Source organism: Parasteatoda tepidariorum, chromosome 7 (genome assembly GCF_982258835.1).
Source record: "Parasteatoda tepidariorum strain Cologne lab strain chromosome 7, Ptep-v5.0, whole genome shotgun sequence".
Taxonomy (NCBI): domain Eukaryota; kingdom Metazoa; phylum Arthropoda; class Arachnida; order Araneae; family Theridiidae; genus Parasteatoda; species Parasteatoda tepidariorum.
In genome coordinates, this window is record NC_141761.1 from 94,904,825 (window position 1) to 94,926,923 (window position 22,099).

The 22,099-nt window shown below is 31.4% G+C and overlaps 1 protein-coding gene across 1 annotated transcript in view; it reads right to left on the reverse strand.

Annotated features, from left to right (window-relative positions):
* Positions 1 to 7,223: 7,223 nt before the first annotated feature.
* The window catches only part of LOC107449740 (uncharacterized), a 40,499-nt gene continuing 25,623 nt past the window's right edge, over positions 7,224 to 22,099 (reverse strand). The window contains exons 3-5 of the mRNA XM_016065370.4: positions 16,061 to 16,162; positions 14,264 to 14,401; positions 7,224 to 7,892 (exon numbers count right to left, since the gene is read on the reverse strand). Of these exons, the coding sequence (XP_015920856.2) occupies positions 7,651 to 7,892; positions 14,264 to 14,401; positions 16,061 to 16,162 (482 nt within the window). The 3' untranslated portion in view covers positions 7,224 to 7,650. The remainder of the gene's footprint in view (positions 7,893 to 14,263; positions 14,402 to 16,060; positions 16,163 to 22,099) is intronic.

Sequence of the window (22,099 nt, forward strand, 5' to 3'; positions counted from 1 at the left end):
GAATTAAATTTCCTTTGAATTGAAATAGATGTATATTTTTATTGCTAATTAACTTTTTGGCATGTTTGCATAAAAGGCAATCTTAAGTACGTCATAAGATTATTACATAACTATTGAAAATTGCACTGGATATGAAAAAAGTCGGGTCGCACCAAACACATATAGAATTAAAAAGTAGTAGTAAAATAGTTTGCTAATAGTGAAAATTTTATTCTTTAAGGTATTGCAAATTATTGACATGACTAAATCATGCCTTAAACTAATTATGTATACAGTCTTATTATAAATATATTTTGCGATAATCAAGATTGTGTTAGATTTAATACTATTTTTCAATCAAACAATTGAGAATTTCAGAGGAAAATGAGTTTGAAAACTGAAATGAAATATAATTACAATAAGAATAATTTCTCAAGATAAATCTAAATATTTGAAACTGGATTAATTGAGAAAATTTGCAATTTTATTTGTATTCGTTCCTTAAAATTGGAATATATGTTGTTTCTTACCTCTTCGAAAACTGATTGAAAACAAGGACATTTTCCACCACTTTTTAATTTTGAAGAACTTAATGACATAGAAGTAACAATCATTTTTGAATTACAACATGTTTTTCGATTATTCTAATACTGCGTTACAGAATCTGTTGTGACTCCAGAGAGGTATTTTGAATAAGTACTGATACAAATATCAGTATTAATTTAATATAAAATATGCTAAGAAATAAAAACTATTTTCTAAAAATAGGGCATTTTCTTTTTTCATTTTTATATAAAAATACGGGGAAAAGAACATTTTTGTACAGATCTGTTTTTAAAAGAACTTCTTGTAATTCTTTGACTTACTGTACATATATTATAGTTATAATACTCTTTATGTAATGAAAAAGAAACAATAAAAAAGTAAGAATTGTCTTTATTTGAATTTTATAAATGAATTGCTACATACCATTCAATACAATCAACAATAATTTAATGCAGTAACAATGAAATGAATAAAATTCAACATTTTTCGCGATACAAATATTAGCTTGATATAAAATAATAAATTATTAGTTAATTTATAAATTTCGACATCGTGCGAATTATAGAATAAAATAGAATATCGAAATCCGCAAAAGTACCTGGATATCTCTAATTTCTTTTTAAAAAATATTAAAATTTTATTAAATACTACTAGTATTAACAAATTATATTTTTTATTAAAAATAAGAGAAAGAATATAATTTTTAAATACAATGACGCATTCAATTCGATCCTGTAATGATGGATTGAGATAAGATTCTATAATGCGACATTGAAAAAATTGATTGCCATAAAATTTGAGCCTATAATCGATTTTTGAAAGAAAAAAAATGCAAAATGGCAACCAGGGTCTGATTAAAGAGTAATCATCACCTCCTGAAAGAGAGAAGGCCTTCGCACGGGTTACCACAAACCAGAAATTGGATACTTTAGTAGTCCGAACGTTGAGACAACATTTCTTCAATCCCACACTGCGCAGTTTGTGTTCGTTTCTTCCGACTACTGAAATGATGAGCGCGAAGGCCTTCTCTCTTCTCTTAGAGTTGGTTTAATCAGGCATTGATTTGAATAGGAATCTTTAAGTTGTTAGGGGGGACTTAAGCCTAGAGCTCTTGTGACTTGTGGTAAATCAGGTTTGGTGGTGGCTTTAGTTAATTTACTCTTTCGAGAAACAATGCCTTGATTATGACACTTTTCATTTTATAAAAGATAAGAACATAAGAATAAATATATTTATGTTTAATATTTAGAGATAAAATATACTAGGCATTGCATAATGAATGCTATTAATAAGCATTTTTAGAATACTCGTGAAAATAATAAGTCAATTTATTATGATTTGCAATTAACACTTAGGTAAGAAAAAAACATTAGCGTTATGAGAAATCATAAATGAGGAAGATAGAAATAAATGCATAAAAACCAACCTAATACTAATCTTTCAACTCCTCATTGTTTCTTACAGCAATTAAAAAAGTGTTCAGTGTTTTTAGTCCTGTCTTCCTCAGTAGTGATATTCGTTAGTGTCTTAATTTTTTCCTTACTTTAACATTAATCTGCGATCCCTAATGTACATACTTTTTTTTTACTTCATTCTGAGAACGATTCTAAAAATATATATTAAGAACAGTTATTACGGAACACCTTGGCTATATTTAAAACAGCTTAAATAATTCATAACTCATTTCGAATAATAATTTATTCCATTCATAATTCAATTCATTTTAGGAAAGGCATGATGCGAATATCTTCATTTATGTCTGCGCAGCCCCTACAGCCTACATTTCATGCAGGGTGAGTAGCCAAATCTCTCAACGAAAAATAAGCACCTTTAAAGTACTTTTTAAGCACTCAAAAAAAATTTTTAAGCACTATATACATTAACAAAATGCAAAATAATTTTCAAAGACTTCGCATGATCGTGATAAAATAACTCTTTTCTTGATCATATTAGCCACCATAAAAAGATAGAGAAATTTTTCAGTTTGATTTCGGAGGGTTAAAATGAAGCCTGAAATCGAGAATATCTTGCAGAATGCAGCAGAGTTGCTCATAAGATTGCAAGAATCTCATCGAATCCAGCTCAGAGTTGACGTATTTCATCAAACAGCTCATTGGACGCACATGCGCACTCGTATGTATTTCATCAAATATGTAAAATGGTTGGCTCTTTCATACGCTATGGACAGACGGTACGCCGAAATGGATTGTGGTTGAAAACACGCTTTTGCATTATACGTGGTGAAAATCGACATGGTAAAAAAAAAATCTCATTTTCGAAAAGGGGAAAATTAAGCACTTTAAGAAGCCGACCCAATTTTGAGTTTACGACTACCCTTGTAATTTTAAACTCAATCCAGAAGACGAGGGAACTCCAGGATCAAGTAATGGGAGAAATTTTGCCTTTCTGGAGGACTTTTGGGTGAAACCAACCTGAATTTGCGTTGCATGGAAAGGAAAACCTTCCACGGTTAGACTCTGACCCGTGATCCGTCTACCGCTGAGGATATTTTACGTCAGCACTGTGGTCAGAGCGAGCCGGGTGTTGAATTTGTATCGGACAGCCATTGCTGAGATTCGAAACCAGCTCACATCATTGAAAGGCGAACGCTCTTTCCCCTGAGCCACCACGACTACTATGATGCTTCTGCCATATGTATTCCATGCTTGCTCTGAGCCGGTTGGCAATGCTTAGCAACTTTAAACAAGGTTTAAACCTGGGTCGCCTCGATTAAAAAGTTATTACAAAGGTGACATGGCGACGTAAATCTTGAGCACAGTCCTCAAATTTCATTAATTGTCCTCAATGACTTTCACACTCATTGAGGACTGAAAATGTCCCCAAATTTTAAAATGTGAACTCAAATTTCCCCGAAAACATACAATCTTTTTTTAATTTGCAGTAAAATATCAAAAAACAGAGAGCATGTTTTTTGTTTTGTTTTTTCGAACAAGATAGTTTTGTCTTGCAGAAAATACACACGAAAAGCGAAAACACACCATGCTGAAACTAACAGATGAAAACGCCTTGCTTGTTTGGAAATAAATTCAGCAAAAATAAACAAATTTTCATAACCATGATGCAACCCTTCGTTTTACTTGAATTTCAAGTGCAAAATATTATATGATATTTCAAAACTACTTGGTAATGAAATCAAATGCGACGAAGATGGTTCTGCACCTAATATTAGTTATCAATAAAAAAAAGTATTTGATGCACATATCAATTGATATTTTCCGTAATTATGTGGGTGTCCTCATATCATAAAACTTTTCGAGAACGCTCCGTTGGTTTGTCCTTAAATCATGGTTTATGAATCTGAACACCTTAGTTATAAGTCACAGAGCTACCCTGTACTCACTTGTTATATACAACAAAAATTCGTTTTTCCGCTAAATTATTAAAAAAATGTGAAATTTCTGGGAGAATTCGAACTTTATCATTCTTAATACAAAGGTCAGGAAAGACCTAAAATAAAATTTATTTGATCTCTTTGGTCAGGAAAGACCTAAAATAAAATTTATTTGATCTCCTTACTGCGACTGCCAGTTAGAACCTGTTCTTATTACACATACAACAGTAGACAGCAAATAACCGAAATAAAAATTGATTTCTACGCGTAGAATAAAACGAATTAGCAAATCGATAAATAGATCAGCAAAACACTTAATGAGTAAGTCAACTCAGCAAATCTGTGGAACAACGAATTCGTGAATGATCAAATCACAAGCAAATTAACAAAACGAACTAGTATACATTAAGAAAGCGAATCTGTAGGTCAATGAATCATTGAATGAGTGAATCATCAAACTGAGGAATCACTGATTCCTTGATTTACCGTTTCAGTGAGTCACTCATTTATTGACCCACCTTATCATTTGTTTGCTCATCCTCTGATTCTCTAATTCATAGATTCGTTCATTTTCTAATTCAGTAAAGCGTTGATTTTTCTCACTCAACTTATTTGGTGATACATTGATTTGCTTTTCATTGATTGATTGATTCGCTTTGATACCTATTTGCATGATTTGGTTACTTACTGCTGTGCAGTTAGAACGGATTCTAATTGAGAGTCGCAGTAAACGGCTGAAATAACTAGACTTCATAGTTAAATGTAAATTCTTTTTTAATAGCCTTGTTAATAAATTAAGAGCACTCTTTCCTAACCAGCTGGAATTTTAGGTTAATTGTTTAATTTTCTTTTCCTCTGTGTTTTTCTGCTCCTAAAAGACTTTTTAGGATACTCTTATAGACAGCAAAATGTCTTTAATAAAAAAAAAAAAAGCTTACGTTTTAAAGGCAAACACTTGATATCTGTTAAAACTTCTACGGATTTTTCTCAAAAGCTCTAAACATTTAAGTTATAAGGTTAGTAATTTGGGATAGGTAATTAAAAAATTCCAGTGCTTTTATTTGTTTTCAGATTTTAAAAATAAAAAACTTTTAGTGTTGCTTAAGTTGTAGAAAACTGATTTGGTTGATGCCCAAAAATTCTTTCAATGTAATTAAACAAAACAAAGATATATTTATTTCAAATATTTAAATATGTCTAATTCTAAATAACTTTTCTGAAATGTAAATAGCATGATTGTATTAACATAATTTTGTCAAGGAAATGAAGTTGAAATTCTATAATGGCATCCGCTATAACCTCTTCTCTTATTAGAGGACGACCTTATACATGATATTTTGAAATATATTACTGAGAAATGTGTAAATAAACACCATCAGTTTATTGTTTCAGATTGTTTTCAGATTTTAAAAAAACTTTTATTGCTGCTTAAGTTGTAGAAAACTGATTTGGTTGATGCCCAAAAATTCTTTCAATATAATTAAACAAAACATGGATATATTTATTTCAAATATTTAAAAATGCATAATTCTAAATAGCTTTTCTGAAATGTAAATAGCATGATTGTATTAACATAATTTGGTCAAGGAAATAAAGTTGAAATTCTATAATAGCATCCGCTATAACCTCTTCTCTTATTAGAGGACGACCTTATACATGATATTTTGAAATATATTACTGAGAAATGTGCAAATATTCACCATCAGTTTATTAGTGAAAATTAAACATAATAATAAAAATCGTTTTTAACACTTTTCCTCTCTGTTTACACTACTCTGACGGTTGAGACTATGTAGGATTCCTACTACATGTTATCAAACTAGAACCCATTGTTTCTGTTAAAAAAGCACATAAGTCTTAATGTACAAATCAAGCTTTTGTTCGTATAACTAATAATAGCGTAATATACGTAGTTGTTCATACCGATTTTGGTTAAATGAATATCTACTTGTGCAGTGATGTTGATATTGGTCCCTTGATAAGTATGAAAACATGATTGTTACTTGCTAATTATTTGATCTGTTTTGAAAGACTTAGTATTTGCTTAGCTCTAATCAACAATATTAACCACTTCTCTTTAGAGTACAGAGTACGATGATGAAATTTCCAACTTCTACTGCAAACTATTCAGTTTCTATTCGAGTATGGATAATTAATAAGATTACGCACTGTACCACTACATTATTATTATTAATAAGGAGAAATTTGCGTATATTATTATCTCTTGTGTATATTATAATATTATATAATTCTCTTTAAACATTTCTAGGATCTTTCAACTATTCACTGAAAGTAGAATAATGTACTTAAATCCGAATTATGAAACAGAACACATCGGATAAAACTACGTGTAGTATTACCTCTTGTTTTGCAAATGGGAGAATAGTTTATACAAGATTCCATTTTTTAAAAAAAATTCTATGTATTATTTATCAATTGAAAGAATTGTGGAAGACAAATAAAGTGCAAAACAGACTTACAAATATAAGACTAGAGCTTTTTGGCACTTACTCTTACAAAGATTTAATTAGGTGATGTCAAAAGTTATTGATTCATCTACTTGTTCTTTAAGGAGCAAAAAAAAAAATTAGTATTTTGACAATACAAGCAGTTTAGTTGCGAATGTTTCGAAAAAGTCAAATAATCTAGCATTTACTTTGTGCAAAATTTTCTTTTCTAGTCATCAAGATGAAGCATCTTAAATCCTTCATTTATTTGGTTCCTCATTCAAAATCATTTCATTTCTAACACAATTTTATTTATTGTAGTCCTCAAGATTAGGCTACTTGAAAATTTCTTGTTTTCCACCATTACATCCAGTCGTAGCTCCTTCATTGAAAATCAGCTAATTTCCAGTTTATTCAAATTCAGTTCCATCTCTAAGTTCAAGTATCTCTGAATCTTATATCTGTTTTGATGTAATTCAAAATCTGCTAATTTCTAACTTCAAGATGAAGTATCAAGATGTCAGATTCAAGCAGTAACATCTCGCATCTGTTTTGCTAATCGTTTGAAATCAGTCTTGTCTTCAATCATCACGTCTAAGCCGACCTTCTTTCATTCAAAATAAGCTAATTTCTAACTCAAATCCATTTTTAAGATGCAGCATCATGATGACGAATTCAAGAAGAAGCATCTTGAACTGCTTTGTTTCTGAATCAAAGTTAGCAATTTTCAACCACAATTCCTCTTTCAAGATTATGAGATGACAAATCATCAAAATAACAGATTCAAGACGAAGAATCCTGACCATTTTTACTGTTCATTCAAATTATGTCAATTTCTAATTCAATTCCATCTTCAAAATGAAGTTACAAGATAACAACTTCAAGAAATATCTTGAAACTTTTTTTTTTTTTGGTTTATTCAAAATTTGCCAAATTTTATTAAATCGCTTTCTTTAAGATGAAGCATCAAGATGACATAGTCAAGAGGAAACATCGTAACTATGTTTTGATGTTCATTCAAAGCCTGTCGATTTCTAACTCAATTCCATGTCCAAGCATCAAGATGACAGACTCAAAAGGAAACATCTAAAATCTGTTTTGTTTATCGCTTAAAAACTGTCAATTTCTGACACGATTTCATTTACGAGATGAAATATCAAGATGAAAGATTCAAGTTGAAGCATCCTGAATCTCCGATGTTTGTTGATCGTTTAAAAACTGTCAATTTCAGGCACGATTTCATTTACGAGATGAAACATCAATACGACAGATTGAAGGAGAAGCATCTAGAATCTGTTAAGTGGTTCAATCAAAATTAATAAACTTCTAAGTTGGATTTAATATTTGAAGTCTATAGATTTTTGCCAGCAGCAACCAAAAAAGACTACCAATCATACATACAATGAGTCCCGCCCATTCAGCTGAAGGCGGCCAACCTACCGTAAAAATTCTTGCCTTCATATAATCTTCTGGCAAATTTTTATCAAGGATAGTACTTGTGTAGAAACCATCTGCTGGCTTTGCTCTTTTGAAATGCATGAATGCCAAGTTGAAAGTTCCAAATACACCTATAAAAGAAAAGAAAAATTACGTATGAGATATTTTAAAGAAAATAAAAACCAATTCATTTCACAATCAGAATTTTCATCAATTTTAGTTGCTTTTTTTGCCATTTCAACAATTTTGTTTCTGTATTCCTTTTATTTTTTACCTTAATTTTTTTAAGTATTATTTCTATATTTTTATCTTAATTAAGTCTCTAAGTAAGATATATCAGGTAATAAAATTGATTTTGGTCTTTTTTACTCCACTTTCCTCACTAGCAATCTGTTATATTTCGTTAACGTTCTTCTTTATTTCCCGTTTAAGTACTATTTTGCAATATTTGATGTGCATTTTTTTACTACACTTTTGCCAAGGATTCACAATATATCATTTAAGGTAGTGGCATTTGAGCTCCTATATTCTGGAAAAAGTGTCCATATGTTTTAGTTTTCTAACTTAATACATATTGTATTAAATTAGTAGAAACATCCACGACAGCTCAGGATATAGAACGTTCGCCTTCCAATGAAGTGGACCGGGTTCGGATCCCAGCGATGAGTGGTCGATAAGAATCCGCATCCGGCTTGCACCGACCACAGAGCTGACGTGAAATATCCTCATTGGTAGATGGATCATGGGTTGGAATCCCTTTGCAGTCAGGCTAACCGTTGGAGGTTCTCGCGGTCTTCCTCTCCATGTAACGCAAACGCAGGTTAGTTCCATCAAAAAAGCAAATTTCTCCCAACACGCTCTATCCAGGAGCTCCCTTGTCTTCTAGATTGGGTTCAAAATTACAAGGCTATGGAGTTGAACAATAGTAGTCGTAAACCTGAAAATTGGGTCGGCTGTTCAACGACGGTTATAAAATAAAATAAAAAACATCTTATCTAAGCATAAATGCATTAGTCTATCACACATCTTATGCCTATTCCGACTACCATATCTGGAAAGACTACCATAGATCTGGGAAGACTATCATATTTTCCAGATCTATTTCACAAAATGTGAGTGACGAGACAGCAGAATAGATTTAGAAATTATGAGGCTGCAGAGCTTTTTTTTTCGACTCATATGAAACAGGCAATAATAATGTGCATTCATATTCCTCTTAATTTGTCCAAAATGTATTAAAGTAAAATTTATCAAGATTTCAGCCCATACAAAACCTGTTGGCATCTAAAATTGAATAAAAATTTAATACTTTCCTTATTATAGGCTGACTTATCTGAAATAAAACCTCTTGAAACGCAGCGTCCCTGTAGCAAAAAATTTGATTTCGAAACTTACTCAATTACAATTTGTTTCAGACAAAATTTGTTTGTCAATCTGCAGATATATAAGTGAACGAAAAGTGATGATTTTTAAAATTTCCGAATTAGTGAACTGCAATTTTGAAAAATAAAAACTTTAGAAGATAAGAAAAATTAAGTAATAAATTCTAAATTTCCGAAAACTCAGTGGCTTGTTCCTTAACTGTATAGACTATAGGGTCTCAAATTCCATTTTGAACTTAAATTCCATTCAGACAAAAGTCTACAAAAAATTTTAATAAAAAAAAGTTTTAAAGACATTTTGTTTCGTGTAGAATTTTTCCGAGCTAATTATGCCTAACTTAATGATTTCTGAATTTTTCCGAGATGATTAAGCCTAACTTTTAGTTAGTCTCTGATTATGTTAGGGTTGCAGACAAAATTCGAAATTATGAAGATTGTGCCACAGATTGACCCTGTAAATTCTGCTACAGGGCCCAGCGTCCAATATAGGGAGCAATAATGACTGAAATTTTATAAATTAAAATAATCATTTAAGATTTTTTTCCTATTTGTATGCCTTTACAAAGCGATTATCCATGTAATAATATAATTGGATCTAATCTCGTTGGTCGTTTTTTTTTCTGTTTGTATGCCTTTACAAAGCAATTATTTATGTAAAAATATAATTGGATCTAATCTCGTTGGTCGTTTTTTTTCTGCTTGCATGCTTTTACAAAGCGATTATCCATGTAAAAATATAATTGGATCTAATCTCGTTGGTGTTTTTTTTTCTGTTTGCATGCTTTTACAAAGCGATTATCTATGTAAAAATATAATTGGATCTAATCTCGTTGGTCGTTTTTTTTTCCTGTTTGTATGCTTTTATAAAGCGATTATCCATGTAAAAATATAATTAGATCTAATCTCGTTGGTAGTTTTTTTTTCTGTTTGCATGCTTTTACAAAGCGATTATCTATGTAAAAATATAATTGGATCTAATCTCGTTGGTCGTTTTTTCTCCTGTTTCTATGCTTTTATAAAGCGATTATCTATGTAAAAGTATAATTGGATCTAATCTCATTGGTCGTTTTTTTTTCTTTCTGTTTGTATGCTTTTACAAAGCGATTATCTATGCAAAACTATATCGGATCTACTCTTATTAGTCGATTTTTTTTATCTGTTTGTTTGCTTTTACAAAACAATTATCTATGCAAGAATATAATTATATCTACTCTAGTTGGTCGATTTTGTTTTCAGTTTGTATGCCTTTACAAAGCAATTAACTATATAAAACTATAGTTGGATCTACTTTCGTTTGTCAAAGTTTTTTTTAATTACATTGCAAAATTGTTAGAAGAGCAAAATAAATTTGATTTAAATAACTTTTTATGGAAAGTTTTATGGCATGTTAACATTTTATTATTTGGGTTTCAGAGGATTTTGTTGTTTTATGACCAAAATACGTTATAAAAAAACTAAAATATGCGAGAAATACAAAAAAAAATTTATCATTTATTATTTTTTATTCAATAACTGAAATATTTCAAAACATTGAATAAAATTTAATTCATTGAATTTTTTTAATTATATTGGATTTTAAGATAATTTAATTATATTGAATTTTCAAATAATAAAAAAATACGAAAGTTTTTTTATTTCGTAATGAGTCGAATAATTAGCTTCAGAGAGAAACTGATGATTTAAGCAATCTAGGAAAAATGGGTTAAGAATATCACAACTTTGAATGACAAAATCAACTTCAAACGTTATAGCATAATGTTACAATTACTCTAAAGTCATAAGTGAGAATAGAATTACATTGTTAACGCGGAGAGAGATGCAAATGAAGACATTTTGGTATTATCTCAAAAACGAAATGGCTCCAGACAGAAGGTATCTGGTAATCTTAGGGGAAACATTAAAGATATCTAACCATTACCGAGCGTCATAAACCCAGAAAGCACGGAGTAGCATAATTCTATGAGACAACAAATAATTAATAAAGGTTAAAGTGTTGTAGAGAGCCTGGTATAATGACGAGATTTATGTTTAATGAAAATCCTCTGGGGTAAACATAAAGGAAGATACTGAAGTAAATCTCGAATTTCATAGTCGGATCTGTGGTTTAGTCAGTCATTTTGATAACTTATGCGAGAAACTGTATATGTATTTTCCTGATTAAAGGAGATGTTTCTAAAATAATTATTTGTTGTTCAACCCTTAATAAAGGCCGTGGTAATTATACTAAACACCAACTACAATATTTTTTAAATGTCTATGGGGAACTTATGATTTTTGCATCCATCTGCTGATAGTTTGGGAAAATACAGGGAAAAATACCAATGAAAGGCTTTATTGACATAAACGCAATTAACAAATAAGGTTAGCATGGGGCCATCCCTCTGAAGCAATTATCTTTTGTGCGTCATGCGTTCGTTTCATCATTTTTCATAGAGTTCATTTGCAGTTGGATGTTGTTGTTGTTAATTTACGTCGCACTAGAGCTGCACAATGGGCTATTGACGACGGTCTGGGAAACATCCCGGAGGATGATCCGAAGACATGCCATCACAATTTTGATCCTCTGCAGAGTGGGTGGCGCCTCCGCTTCTGTAGCCCGACGACCTGCACGCGAAGTTGAGCACTTTACGGTAGCACAGTTTAACGAGGACCCATACCGCACACCCTCGGTCCCTACGCCGACTGATCCAAGTGGTCACACACCCGCACACTGACCGTAGCCAGTGATGCTTGACTTCGGTGATCTGCTGGGAACCGTGTCTTAACGATCAGTCCACTGCGGGACCATTTGCAGTTGGAAGAAAATAGATTTTTAAATTCTGTTATTTATAAGCGGAGAAGTTCAAGATTATAGCCAATTCTTTACAATAAGTAAAATATTTAAAGAAATCCCCTCATCTTCTCACAAGAAAGAGAATAATGTCTTAATTAAAATAATCGCCAGAGGTTGAACTACATCACTTAACCAATACCGTTCAAGAAATTGATGCAATGTTTTGGTTGTTAATGGCGACCAGTTGTTTGCACTATTTTACTTTGAATTGAAACGCATTCCAATTTTTTTTTAACGGCAGGCACTGAACTTTCGCTTTTTACCTCCGAAGCCGCCGGAAGTGTTGCTCATTTAACGTTACCCGGTAGGCACCGGGTAACGGAGGCGAGCAACATTACCCACGCCACAGTTACCCGTTTATAATATGGGCCACATTCACACATCAGAGAACAACACACAGAGAGAAACATCCATTCCCTGAGCGGGATTCGAACCCGCAACCATTGGCTTCACAGTCAGTCACGCTGATCGCTCGGCCACCTGGCCGGCAATATTCCAAATTGTTGCTCTTAGTAACTGACTGTATACATTTCATGGTAATATAAATTTCTCCATATATTTCTTTCACTGCTCCAAAAATTGTCAGAAACATATGATCATTAAAACATTTTCAGGAGGCAGGTAAGTGAGGGGATCGACGTCATCTCAGATTAGACATCTTCATAGCTTTGTTATCTTAAGTCAACGCATTCTATATGATATTGAAATTAGAGCAAAATTTCTATTTAAAGAAAATTATATTTTCTTATAAATAAAAAATAATTTGTAATTTTTTTTAAAGTGAAAAGGTACTTATACTACATTATTAGTGCTCGTAAATATTTTCAAAAACCGAGAATTATTTAGTAATAATATTTACCCTTTCAGGATCGCGATGACATATACATGACATGTTTCTACCTTCACGACTCACAAATGTGAAACGAGCCTTTCTGACTCTAGCGGCTCAAGATGAAACTGACGTGATATAAATAAAGTGCTCTCGTACCCACATCAGGTATTTAGTACTCTTTAGTATATTTAGTACCTGGGGAGCCACCTCTTTCTTCATTTGTAGGCGCTGAAGGGGTTAAAGATTTTCATTTGGGTCAAAAAATCTTATAAATATTGCAATTGTTTTTATATATTTATATTTGTTCATTTAAAAGCCCAGTCAATTATTTTCAACAAGATTGCACACATGGTATTAGCATTGAAGGATTACTACGAGTATATAGTACTCTACTGTACTCTGTAATATTATAATTATTTTTTTTTCTCACAAATTTCAAGTTTACAATTAATTTTGAAAGGGCTTATTATTTTTAAATTTTATTAATTATTTTTAAAGAGTTCATGTACAGTGCTCCACAAAAAAACTTATTACTCTTGAATAACTTCTGATCGAATCTTCACGTTCTAGGGATCACTTTTAATAGTTTGAGGGGACAATATTTTAATTTATTGATTGATTGAATGTAGAGTTTTATGGCACAAGATTCAAAGGAGGATATGCTGAGCCAAACAATTTGTTGAGTCAGATCTAATGGTAAATTGCACATTACAATTTCATCGTCCTAAAATAAATGAAACTATTAAAATTGTTAATCACAAGACAACGGATTCGGCTTTTTGACCCTCAAAATATAGGGAATTGCAGACAACTGGGAAATATAATCCCAATAGTTTGATCAGGAGAGCTGTCCAAAGTTTGGTCCTCTTAAAGCTATTTTTACTTTTCGTGTAATTCACTATATCTCGAGAACTTTTAAAGCAAATTTAAAAGTCTTGCTCACAGTTATAATATCCGTTTTTCTAAAGATAAATCAATGCAAAAAATAACTTTTAGTAAATATTAGTCATTTTTTATTACATTATTTAATAACGCTCTAAGAAACTGAATTACAAGGTATACAATTTTTTACATAATTTTAAAGAATGTAATTTTAAAAGGCAAAATACAATGGGACAAATAGTTCCAGCGAGAAATTCTTCAAGCGATTTACCATAAAAATGTCATTCAAAAATAGAGTTATAATTTTACTGAATATTTCTCAGCTAAAAATTACCTGTCATACTCTGTGGCGACAACAACAGTAATTTTTTTTCAACTTGCTGAGGAAAAAAAATGCACAAAATATTTTTTTTTTATCTACATTACGTTTCTTTTGATTTAGACAAAAAAAAAAAAAAAAAGTCTACATTTTTTTTCGGGCTAAGCCTAATTCAAGCAATATCTATATATCATGAGAGTCAACTATGCCTAAACATTGCTGAGCAATCTATCTATGTATAGAATACATATTACCTGCTAAAATATACATCACTCCATTGACCATGATGGTGCTTATCTGTTTTTTATACAATCCTAAAAGCCCCAAAGGAGTTGAAAAGGCAAGCAATATTAAAGAAACCATAGCACAGGACATAGCTAAATTACGCATACCTAAAAAAAAAAAAAAAAGACAGATTCAATTAATAAATCCATATTATGGACCAGTGTTTCCCAATTTAATTGAACCTAAATGATCGATTTTCTTTGGACTTCATAAATAAAGTACATAAAGACAACAAGGAACGTATTAACTGATAAAAAAAACTACTTCATTTTGAAAATATTTAATTTTTTATCGTTTTAACATTAACAATCTTAAATTAGGTTTCATATCCGACAGTTGAATTCGATCTCTAGTCTAGCTATATGAATTTGTTTTTGGTGTATATAATTATAAAAACACTTTATTCGGCTAGTATATGCATACTAAATGAAAACTAAAAGTAAACTATACAAACGTTGAAAATGGTTACTAGGGAAGCATATTTTTTCAATAACGAATTTAGTTATTTTAATTTGATTTGAAAAGAGTGATAGAAAATACTAGTGCCTTTTTAAATAAATGCATGTCTTTTTCATAATTGATTTAATACAATGTTATTTTTTTTGTTTTTTCTAACTCAGTGTTTCCCAAACTTATGACTTTTATGTACCCTTTTTAAATTTTTTGTAACGCTGTGTACCACTCATAAAATAATGAATGTATTTTTTACCATAAAAAAATTGCACAAAAGTTAAAAATGACAACTGGCTGTTGATGCCACTTATTATTAACTGTTAACTCTGCAAAAAGTAGTCAATATAAAAATACGTAATCGTAAATTGTCATGGCTTGCTTTGTTTTTAAATAAAAGTTTTTGAAATTTTTGTTTGTTACAAGATATTTTGCATAAGAACGCGTACCCTGGCGAAACGGTACCGCACTTTGGGAAACACTGTTCTAACTAGTGATTCCGCAACTTTAGATATTTTCTGCTTGCTTTAATATTAATCTGAGAACTAAAAGCGTATACTTTTTTACTTCTTTTTTGATAAAGGGCTTTAAAAATATATATTTAGACGGGGTAAACTCAGAACACTATTATAAGTTGTAATTTATTACATATTAATAGAGAATACTGTACCGAGCACATGGGTTCATTTTGATTGGAGATAAATAAAACAACCCTTAAAATGTGTTAGCAGAATCTTCCAGGCAGTACTGTTGTTTCTAGCACTGAATCGCAGCTCAAATAACAGCTTATTACATCAAAACACAGTCTTTGAAACCTCAGATGACTCAATGAACTCACAGATCAGAACACTTGCAGACACAAGCAGACTAATACTCTCTACTTTGTGTGGCACTTTCCTATTTTTATAGGCTTGGCGTCGAAACCCTGTAACTTTTGACACGGTTCCAGACGTTTCTCGCATATTGTTCTTGCAAATTGTCCTATATTCTCGCACATTGTCCTATTCCCGCATGTTGTAAATATTGGCCCTATCGCTTCGAAACTCGAATTTTCCAGAACTATCCTTTTCTCGCTAGATTTGTTGGCAAGCATCGCCAAATAGCTAAGATTATCGCCATGTCGGCAAAAATACCGCCAAACCGAGTTTTTCATAAGAAATACGTTACGCTTTATTTTCTCTCTAAATCGACGTTAAAATTACGCGACTTTCTTGCAAATTTTCTAATCAAACCGCTCGCTTAGATATTTAGCCTCATATCAAAAGAATATTCACAAAACTTTACACACATATTTACAAATTCGTAACAATACTTACGATCCAACCATGTATCCCTGGATGTAATATCGTCATTGGAAAGATATGAAATACAAGTTTTTAGTACAAAACCGTCTTCTTCCATTGTGCTTTTAACAGAATCTAAACATATATAAAATGCATTCAAATACATTGTTATCAATTTTTTTTATTTAATTAAAATATGATACATGCAACTCCAGAAAATATGAATGTTCAATAGTCATAGCTTTTCTTATATAAACTTATTTCCTGTGCAGAGGTGATTGTGAACCCAACTCAAAAATCCTGAAAATTTCTTGAGTAAAATCATTAATGACCCACTTCAAAAATTAATGTCTTTATAAATTTAAATCATTGACATTTTCCCAACATGAAATTCTAAATAAATTATATGCAGCATAATTTAAATTAATAATTATGTATAAGTTTACTTTTATCTCTAGTCGCATTTATTATTCTAGCAGAAAAATATTTACAAATGAAAGAGATGCCAAGTATAAATTCTAGTTCTAGCCTTTTTAAATATAATATAGAAGAATTTGTATACATAAATGTGATCGATGATTTCTTGAAACTTCTGGATGTTGGATTTCCAAAAATTTTCGGATCGCAATTAGCGAAAAATCTGGATTTTTTCAAGAGCACAATCATTTCTGGGTATATATATTTAATTGACGAATGATTGTGGAGGGTAGTATTAAATATTAAAACCAGTTTGACTGCATGGGGAAACTTTAAGCGTTTTTAATAGTTGCTTTAGGAATCTCTTCTCAGTTTTTTCTAAAAATCATACAGTTTTATAATTTTGTTACAAGTTTTAATAATTTTGATCTCGTCTCTCCCTTTAATGGCTCATCAGGTTTCAATATTTTTTTCTGGCTTAAATATCAAGTTAAACATCCAATGTGTTAATTTTTTGTCAAACATAATAGAAATATGTATTAAGGATTATTATAGGTTAATCGAAATATATATTATTTTTCATATTTCTCTTAATCTAAGAAAATATAATTTTTTTACACCCTAAGAGCTTATTTATCCAACAATAATTCCGTGTAAAAAAATCCTCTTTATATTTTCTAAGGGGGGGGGGGGATTTTCATGGTATTTATACAAATACCTGATCTTGCTTAATTCTGGCATGCAAATTTCAAATCTAAAATTAATTTAGCTCTTAAAGCTACAGATTTTTCTTAAATGACATTTTCAGTCTATTTTTTATTGAAATGTACTAGTTTAAAAACGTTATGTATAACAGGGGTTCGTGTAAATGTAGTGACAGACTATTATGGGAGTCAGAGCACATTATCAAGACTAAAATTGCATAGGAACCTATGCTCAGAAATGTCGAGCAAAGGATCGTTTCAGGAGATTGCTTTCTTATTATAACTCGTTCAGAAGCACAGTAAGAAACAGTTCTCATTACGGATGCGCCCCTAGCTGCGTATGATCACACTTCCGTGTATGAGCTCCAATACAGTTTCAAACTTGATATAATTGCACTAACTTCCTTAGAAGTTTGTCGCACTATATATAAAAAACCCTATTATATATAACGTTTTTAAACTTGTACACTTCGATAAAAAATAGACTAAAATGTAATTTGAATAAATAAAACTGAAGCTTGGAGAAAGAAACAGATTGCAGATTTGAAGTCAGTGACGCGAAAATATCCGAGTTTCATTAAAAAATCTGATGCAACAGAAATTGTTTTCCCTCAGTAACCTATTAACTTTTATTATTTAATTCAATATTGGTTAAAAAAGATTTGAGTCGTAAGGTATAAAAATTGTTATCCCATTATGAACTATGTAACTTTAATTTACTCACATTTAATTATTAATTATTTACATTTAATTAAGTGCATACTCAAATGTATCAAGTTTTTTATGTAAATCGGCAGCTTCGGATCTTGTTAATGGTTTTTCATATTTGTTTGAGGAAAAATAATGTAAACAATGTTTAATTTCTTCATAATTTTCCTTTAAGGATTTCACAGCATTGGAACGAGCAGACCATCTGGTGTCACAAACGGGTTTAATAGTCAAGTGTTTGCTCTTACAAAATTTTTGTAATGCATTCCACCTATGTGCAGAATTTGAAAAAAATACCTGAACTAAATTGAAAAAAAATTGTCATCTCCATGAAACTTTCGGTAAAAGCGTTTCCAATTAAATTTAATGAATGATTTGCGCATGGTATAAAATGGACAGAAAAAATATGTTGTTTTATTCTGGATTGGAGTCCCTTATATTTACCTGGCATATTAAACGCATTATCATAACTCTGTCCCAGACAGTTAGTGATGTCTAAATCCATATTATTTAAAAATTCTAAAATAACTTTCTCCAACTATTCACCAGTATGAGAAAATATAGGTAGAAATCCCAAAAATCTTTTTTTTTATACCACTTGGAAGAACATAGCGAATAATGACGGTCAGCTGATCTACGTGAGATATATCAGGTGTTGAATCAATAATTAGAGAGTAAAATTTGGCTTCTTTTATTTCGTTCGCTATCGTGAGTTGTAAATCTTTCGATATAATAGAAATAAATTCATCACATATTGTAGACGACAAATAGTTTATAATTCCGGTGCCGCAGTTTGCATATTTTTTCATGTGTTCCCGCATAAATGGATCGAAATCGGATAAATATTCCAAAGCACCTTTCTCTTTTCGAGTTTAATTAATTCTAATGGGTTATGAAATACACCGAAGATTTATCTGATTTTCTTAAAATAAAGAAAACTACTCCAATAACCAGGGGCGGATCTACATAAGGGCTCTTTGGGCTGCAGCCCAGGGCCCCGTGGAAACAAAGGGCCCCAGTCCCCACTGAAAACAATAGGTGATATTTTGAATTAAAAAAAATATCTAATATTAAAAAAAATTATATTATGAGGTTGGCAACGCTGAAATCAATCAACCTATGCATGTGCGCGTCTATCGAACGGAACGGGGAATTACCCGTCGCTTGTTTTTGGTCAGTGTATTTTTTCGCGTCTATTACGGGGGACTTAACGCCCGGCGTAATTTAGTTTTTTTTCACCGCACTTCTGTTCTCGTCGTCAATGATAAACTTGTTTAGTTTACTAATAACTGTCTTGAGTACCAGAAACTCTCTGATCCCACTGAAAACTATATTGGTGTTCAGCAAGAGGACGGTAATACCGAGGCGGAAAGAAATTTAGAGAATATTAAGTTTGAGCTTGAGAAATATGTTGACGTTGGCTTGTGGTCAGAATTGCTAAATAATGATTTTATTAATGACATACTCTCACATGAAATGACTGACTTTTAAAATAAAGATCCGAAAAATATATATTCAGCTTCAATAAAGAAATACAAAGAACAAAACAGAACATTTTCAAATAGGTATTTCATTAAGAAAATGAAAAATGGTCAATCACTGGAAAAATTTTGATTATGTTATTCAACCACGGTTGGTACTGTTTATTGTTTGACTTGCAAACTTTTTTCTAAAATCCTTTCTCAATACATAACCAGATTTTCTGATAGGAAACACATAGGAGCTTGTTTAGAAAATCATGAAAATTCTAATGAATATAAGAAATCAATGTTAGTGTGGTTGACACGTGAAGGCAACAAGTTAATTGTATCATTAAAAGACTTCGTGAGCAACATAAGGCACCAATCAGATATGAAGCTATAGGATTACGAAGAGAAAGCTAAAAAATTAAGTACTAGTGTGGGAATAGACTGCAATGACATAAACAAGAGACGCATTACTCCAAAATTTTCAGATAAGTCTACAGATAAATTCTCAGTACACGGCGCAGAAGAATTAAAAAGGGACAAGCTAAACGTTGCGTTGGATAAGCTGATTATGGATTTAAACAAAAGGAGCCAAGTCTATGAGATGTATAGCAAGAAATTCCAATTTTTAATGGATTTGCAAGACAAAAATATGGAAAACATAGATCTGGAAAGTGTACGTAATACTCGTATTGTTGATTATTATCCAGATGACGTAGACGATCATTTAGTGAATGAGTGCATTCAGTTAAAATCTTATTTACTTCAGTCTAAGTTAGAGTCTTACACCTCTTGCAGTGAAATTTTTATGCTAATTTATGAAAAGAAATTTGAGGACGTTTTCCCAAATTGCTAGACTATCTTAAGGATTTTTTTTAAGTTTGCCAATCACTAGCTGTGAAGCTGAGCACTCTTTCTCCAGGATGTCATATATAGAAAACAAATATAGGACAACAATGTCGAACCATCGACTAAATCATTTATCAGTTCTTTCCATAAATTGTGATTTAACGAAGAACTTACAATGTGATGAGCAAATAAAGAATTTGCAGCACAAAAATGCAGAAAGGTTGCTTTATAATTTATATAACATAACTACACATAACCTGTCAATTTCTTTTGCAATAATGCTGTACAGTTGCTGCTTGTATAGACAAATAAAAATAAATAAAATTATTTTATTGTCTTATTTTTTTCTATACACTTATCTACATCACTATAGAAAACAGTTTTTTGACAAAATGGCTATTAGGGCCTCAAAGTAGTTTCAGCCCAGGGCCCCACAAATTCACGATCCGCCCATGCCAATAACCAGTCCAAGGGGTTAAGTGACAACAGAAGAATATATTATCACATTAAATATACAGGACAAAAGGCTGCTACAACTACAACTACATTCCAAAGGCGTAGATGTCTCTTTTTAACAAGAATCTTTAACAGTTAACAATGCCATCTAGTGGTGGTTCATCAAGTATTTTTCTACAGCACCTATATAACTAGCATTATTTTCACTAAAAAAACACTTTATTTTTATCACGAAACGCTAAAGAGTATGAAGAAATAAATTTGATTGTCGCTACCACACGTTTAAGTACTTCCCTCCAATATTTTTTTCACTTATAATTTGTTTTTCCAATTCAGTGTCAATGTGACCGGTAATTTTAGATCTTGTTATAATATTTAAAGTAGAGTTAATGTGGTCACAGGAGTTTTCATGCTCTGACAATTGTTTTTGAACATTTTTCCTATCATTCGTCCAAGCATCGCGCTGTTTGCTTGGAAAGTAATTTACAGACGTAACAGTACAATAAGTTGTTGGTTTCAGTATAAGCCAACCAATCTCTTTTAACTTTTTCCCCACTATTAATTGCTCTGAAGAAGGAGGCAATAGTTAATTTTCTTGTGATTTGTTTTGACCCTTCGTTGCATCGAATAAAAGATGATTCCAACTATCCATTTATTGATTTTGGTGGATTTTTTATATAATACAATTGCATGGCGTCTGTTAAGTATTCTGGCCTTGGCCACCAGAATTATTGTTTGCCAAGATTCTGGCCATAATGCAATATCGTTTACAAAACTCTTAGTTTCATCATTATGCTGGTCTTCTTGCAGAATAGTTTCGGACACAAATGATGTTTCTGGAGTTTGAGCAGGTGAAATTTGTGAAAATGATGACGATTGTTGTAATTGTTCTCCATCTACAGTTAAAAATTTGTCCAACGATATTTTCATTTGTTTTGCCACTTTATCTCGATCTGCTTTTCGTTTTTTTTTTTTTTTCACTTCCACTTAAATGTTTATAGGAACTCATTTTAAAGACCACGTATTAAAAAGAAAGAAGAAAATGATCTTCAATTAATTTTATTTTTACTCAATATCACAATCACAAACAAAATCACAATTTGTGGTATTTTATATTATATATTATTTTAATTAAGTACTGTAATACTTTTATAAAAACTTACATTTTTATTTTAGGAATTCCAGAAAGTGTTAACTATGAATCCAAAACAGTTTATTTGCAATCAAGTCTAGGTACTTAAGTCATAATTGCACAATTTTCAATCACAACTCACATAAAATGCAATTTGTTCAGGAGACACTGATTTTAAATAGCTACGTTTGACTTTTTGAACCCGTGCGCAGTAAAGGCTCGATAGGCGAGAGGCTCGATCGTGTTTACACACATCGACACTCGCGGGCGTAGATGCATATAAGCACGGGAACACTTGTCGACTTTATCAATCAACGATTCGACATAATTTGAATACGTT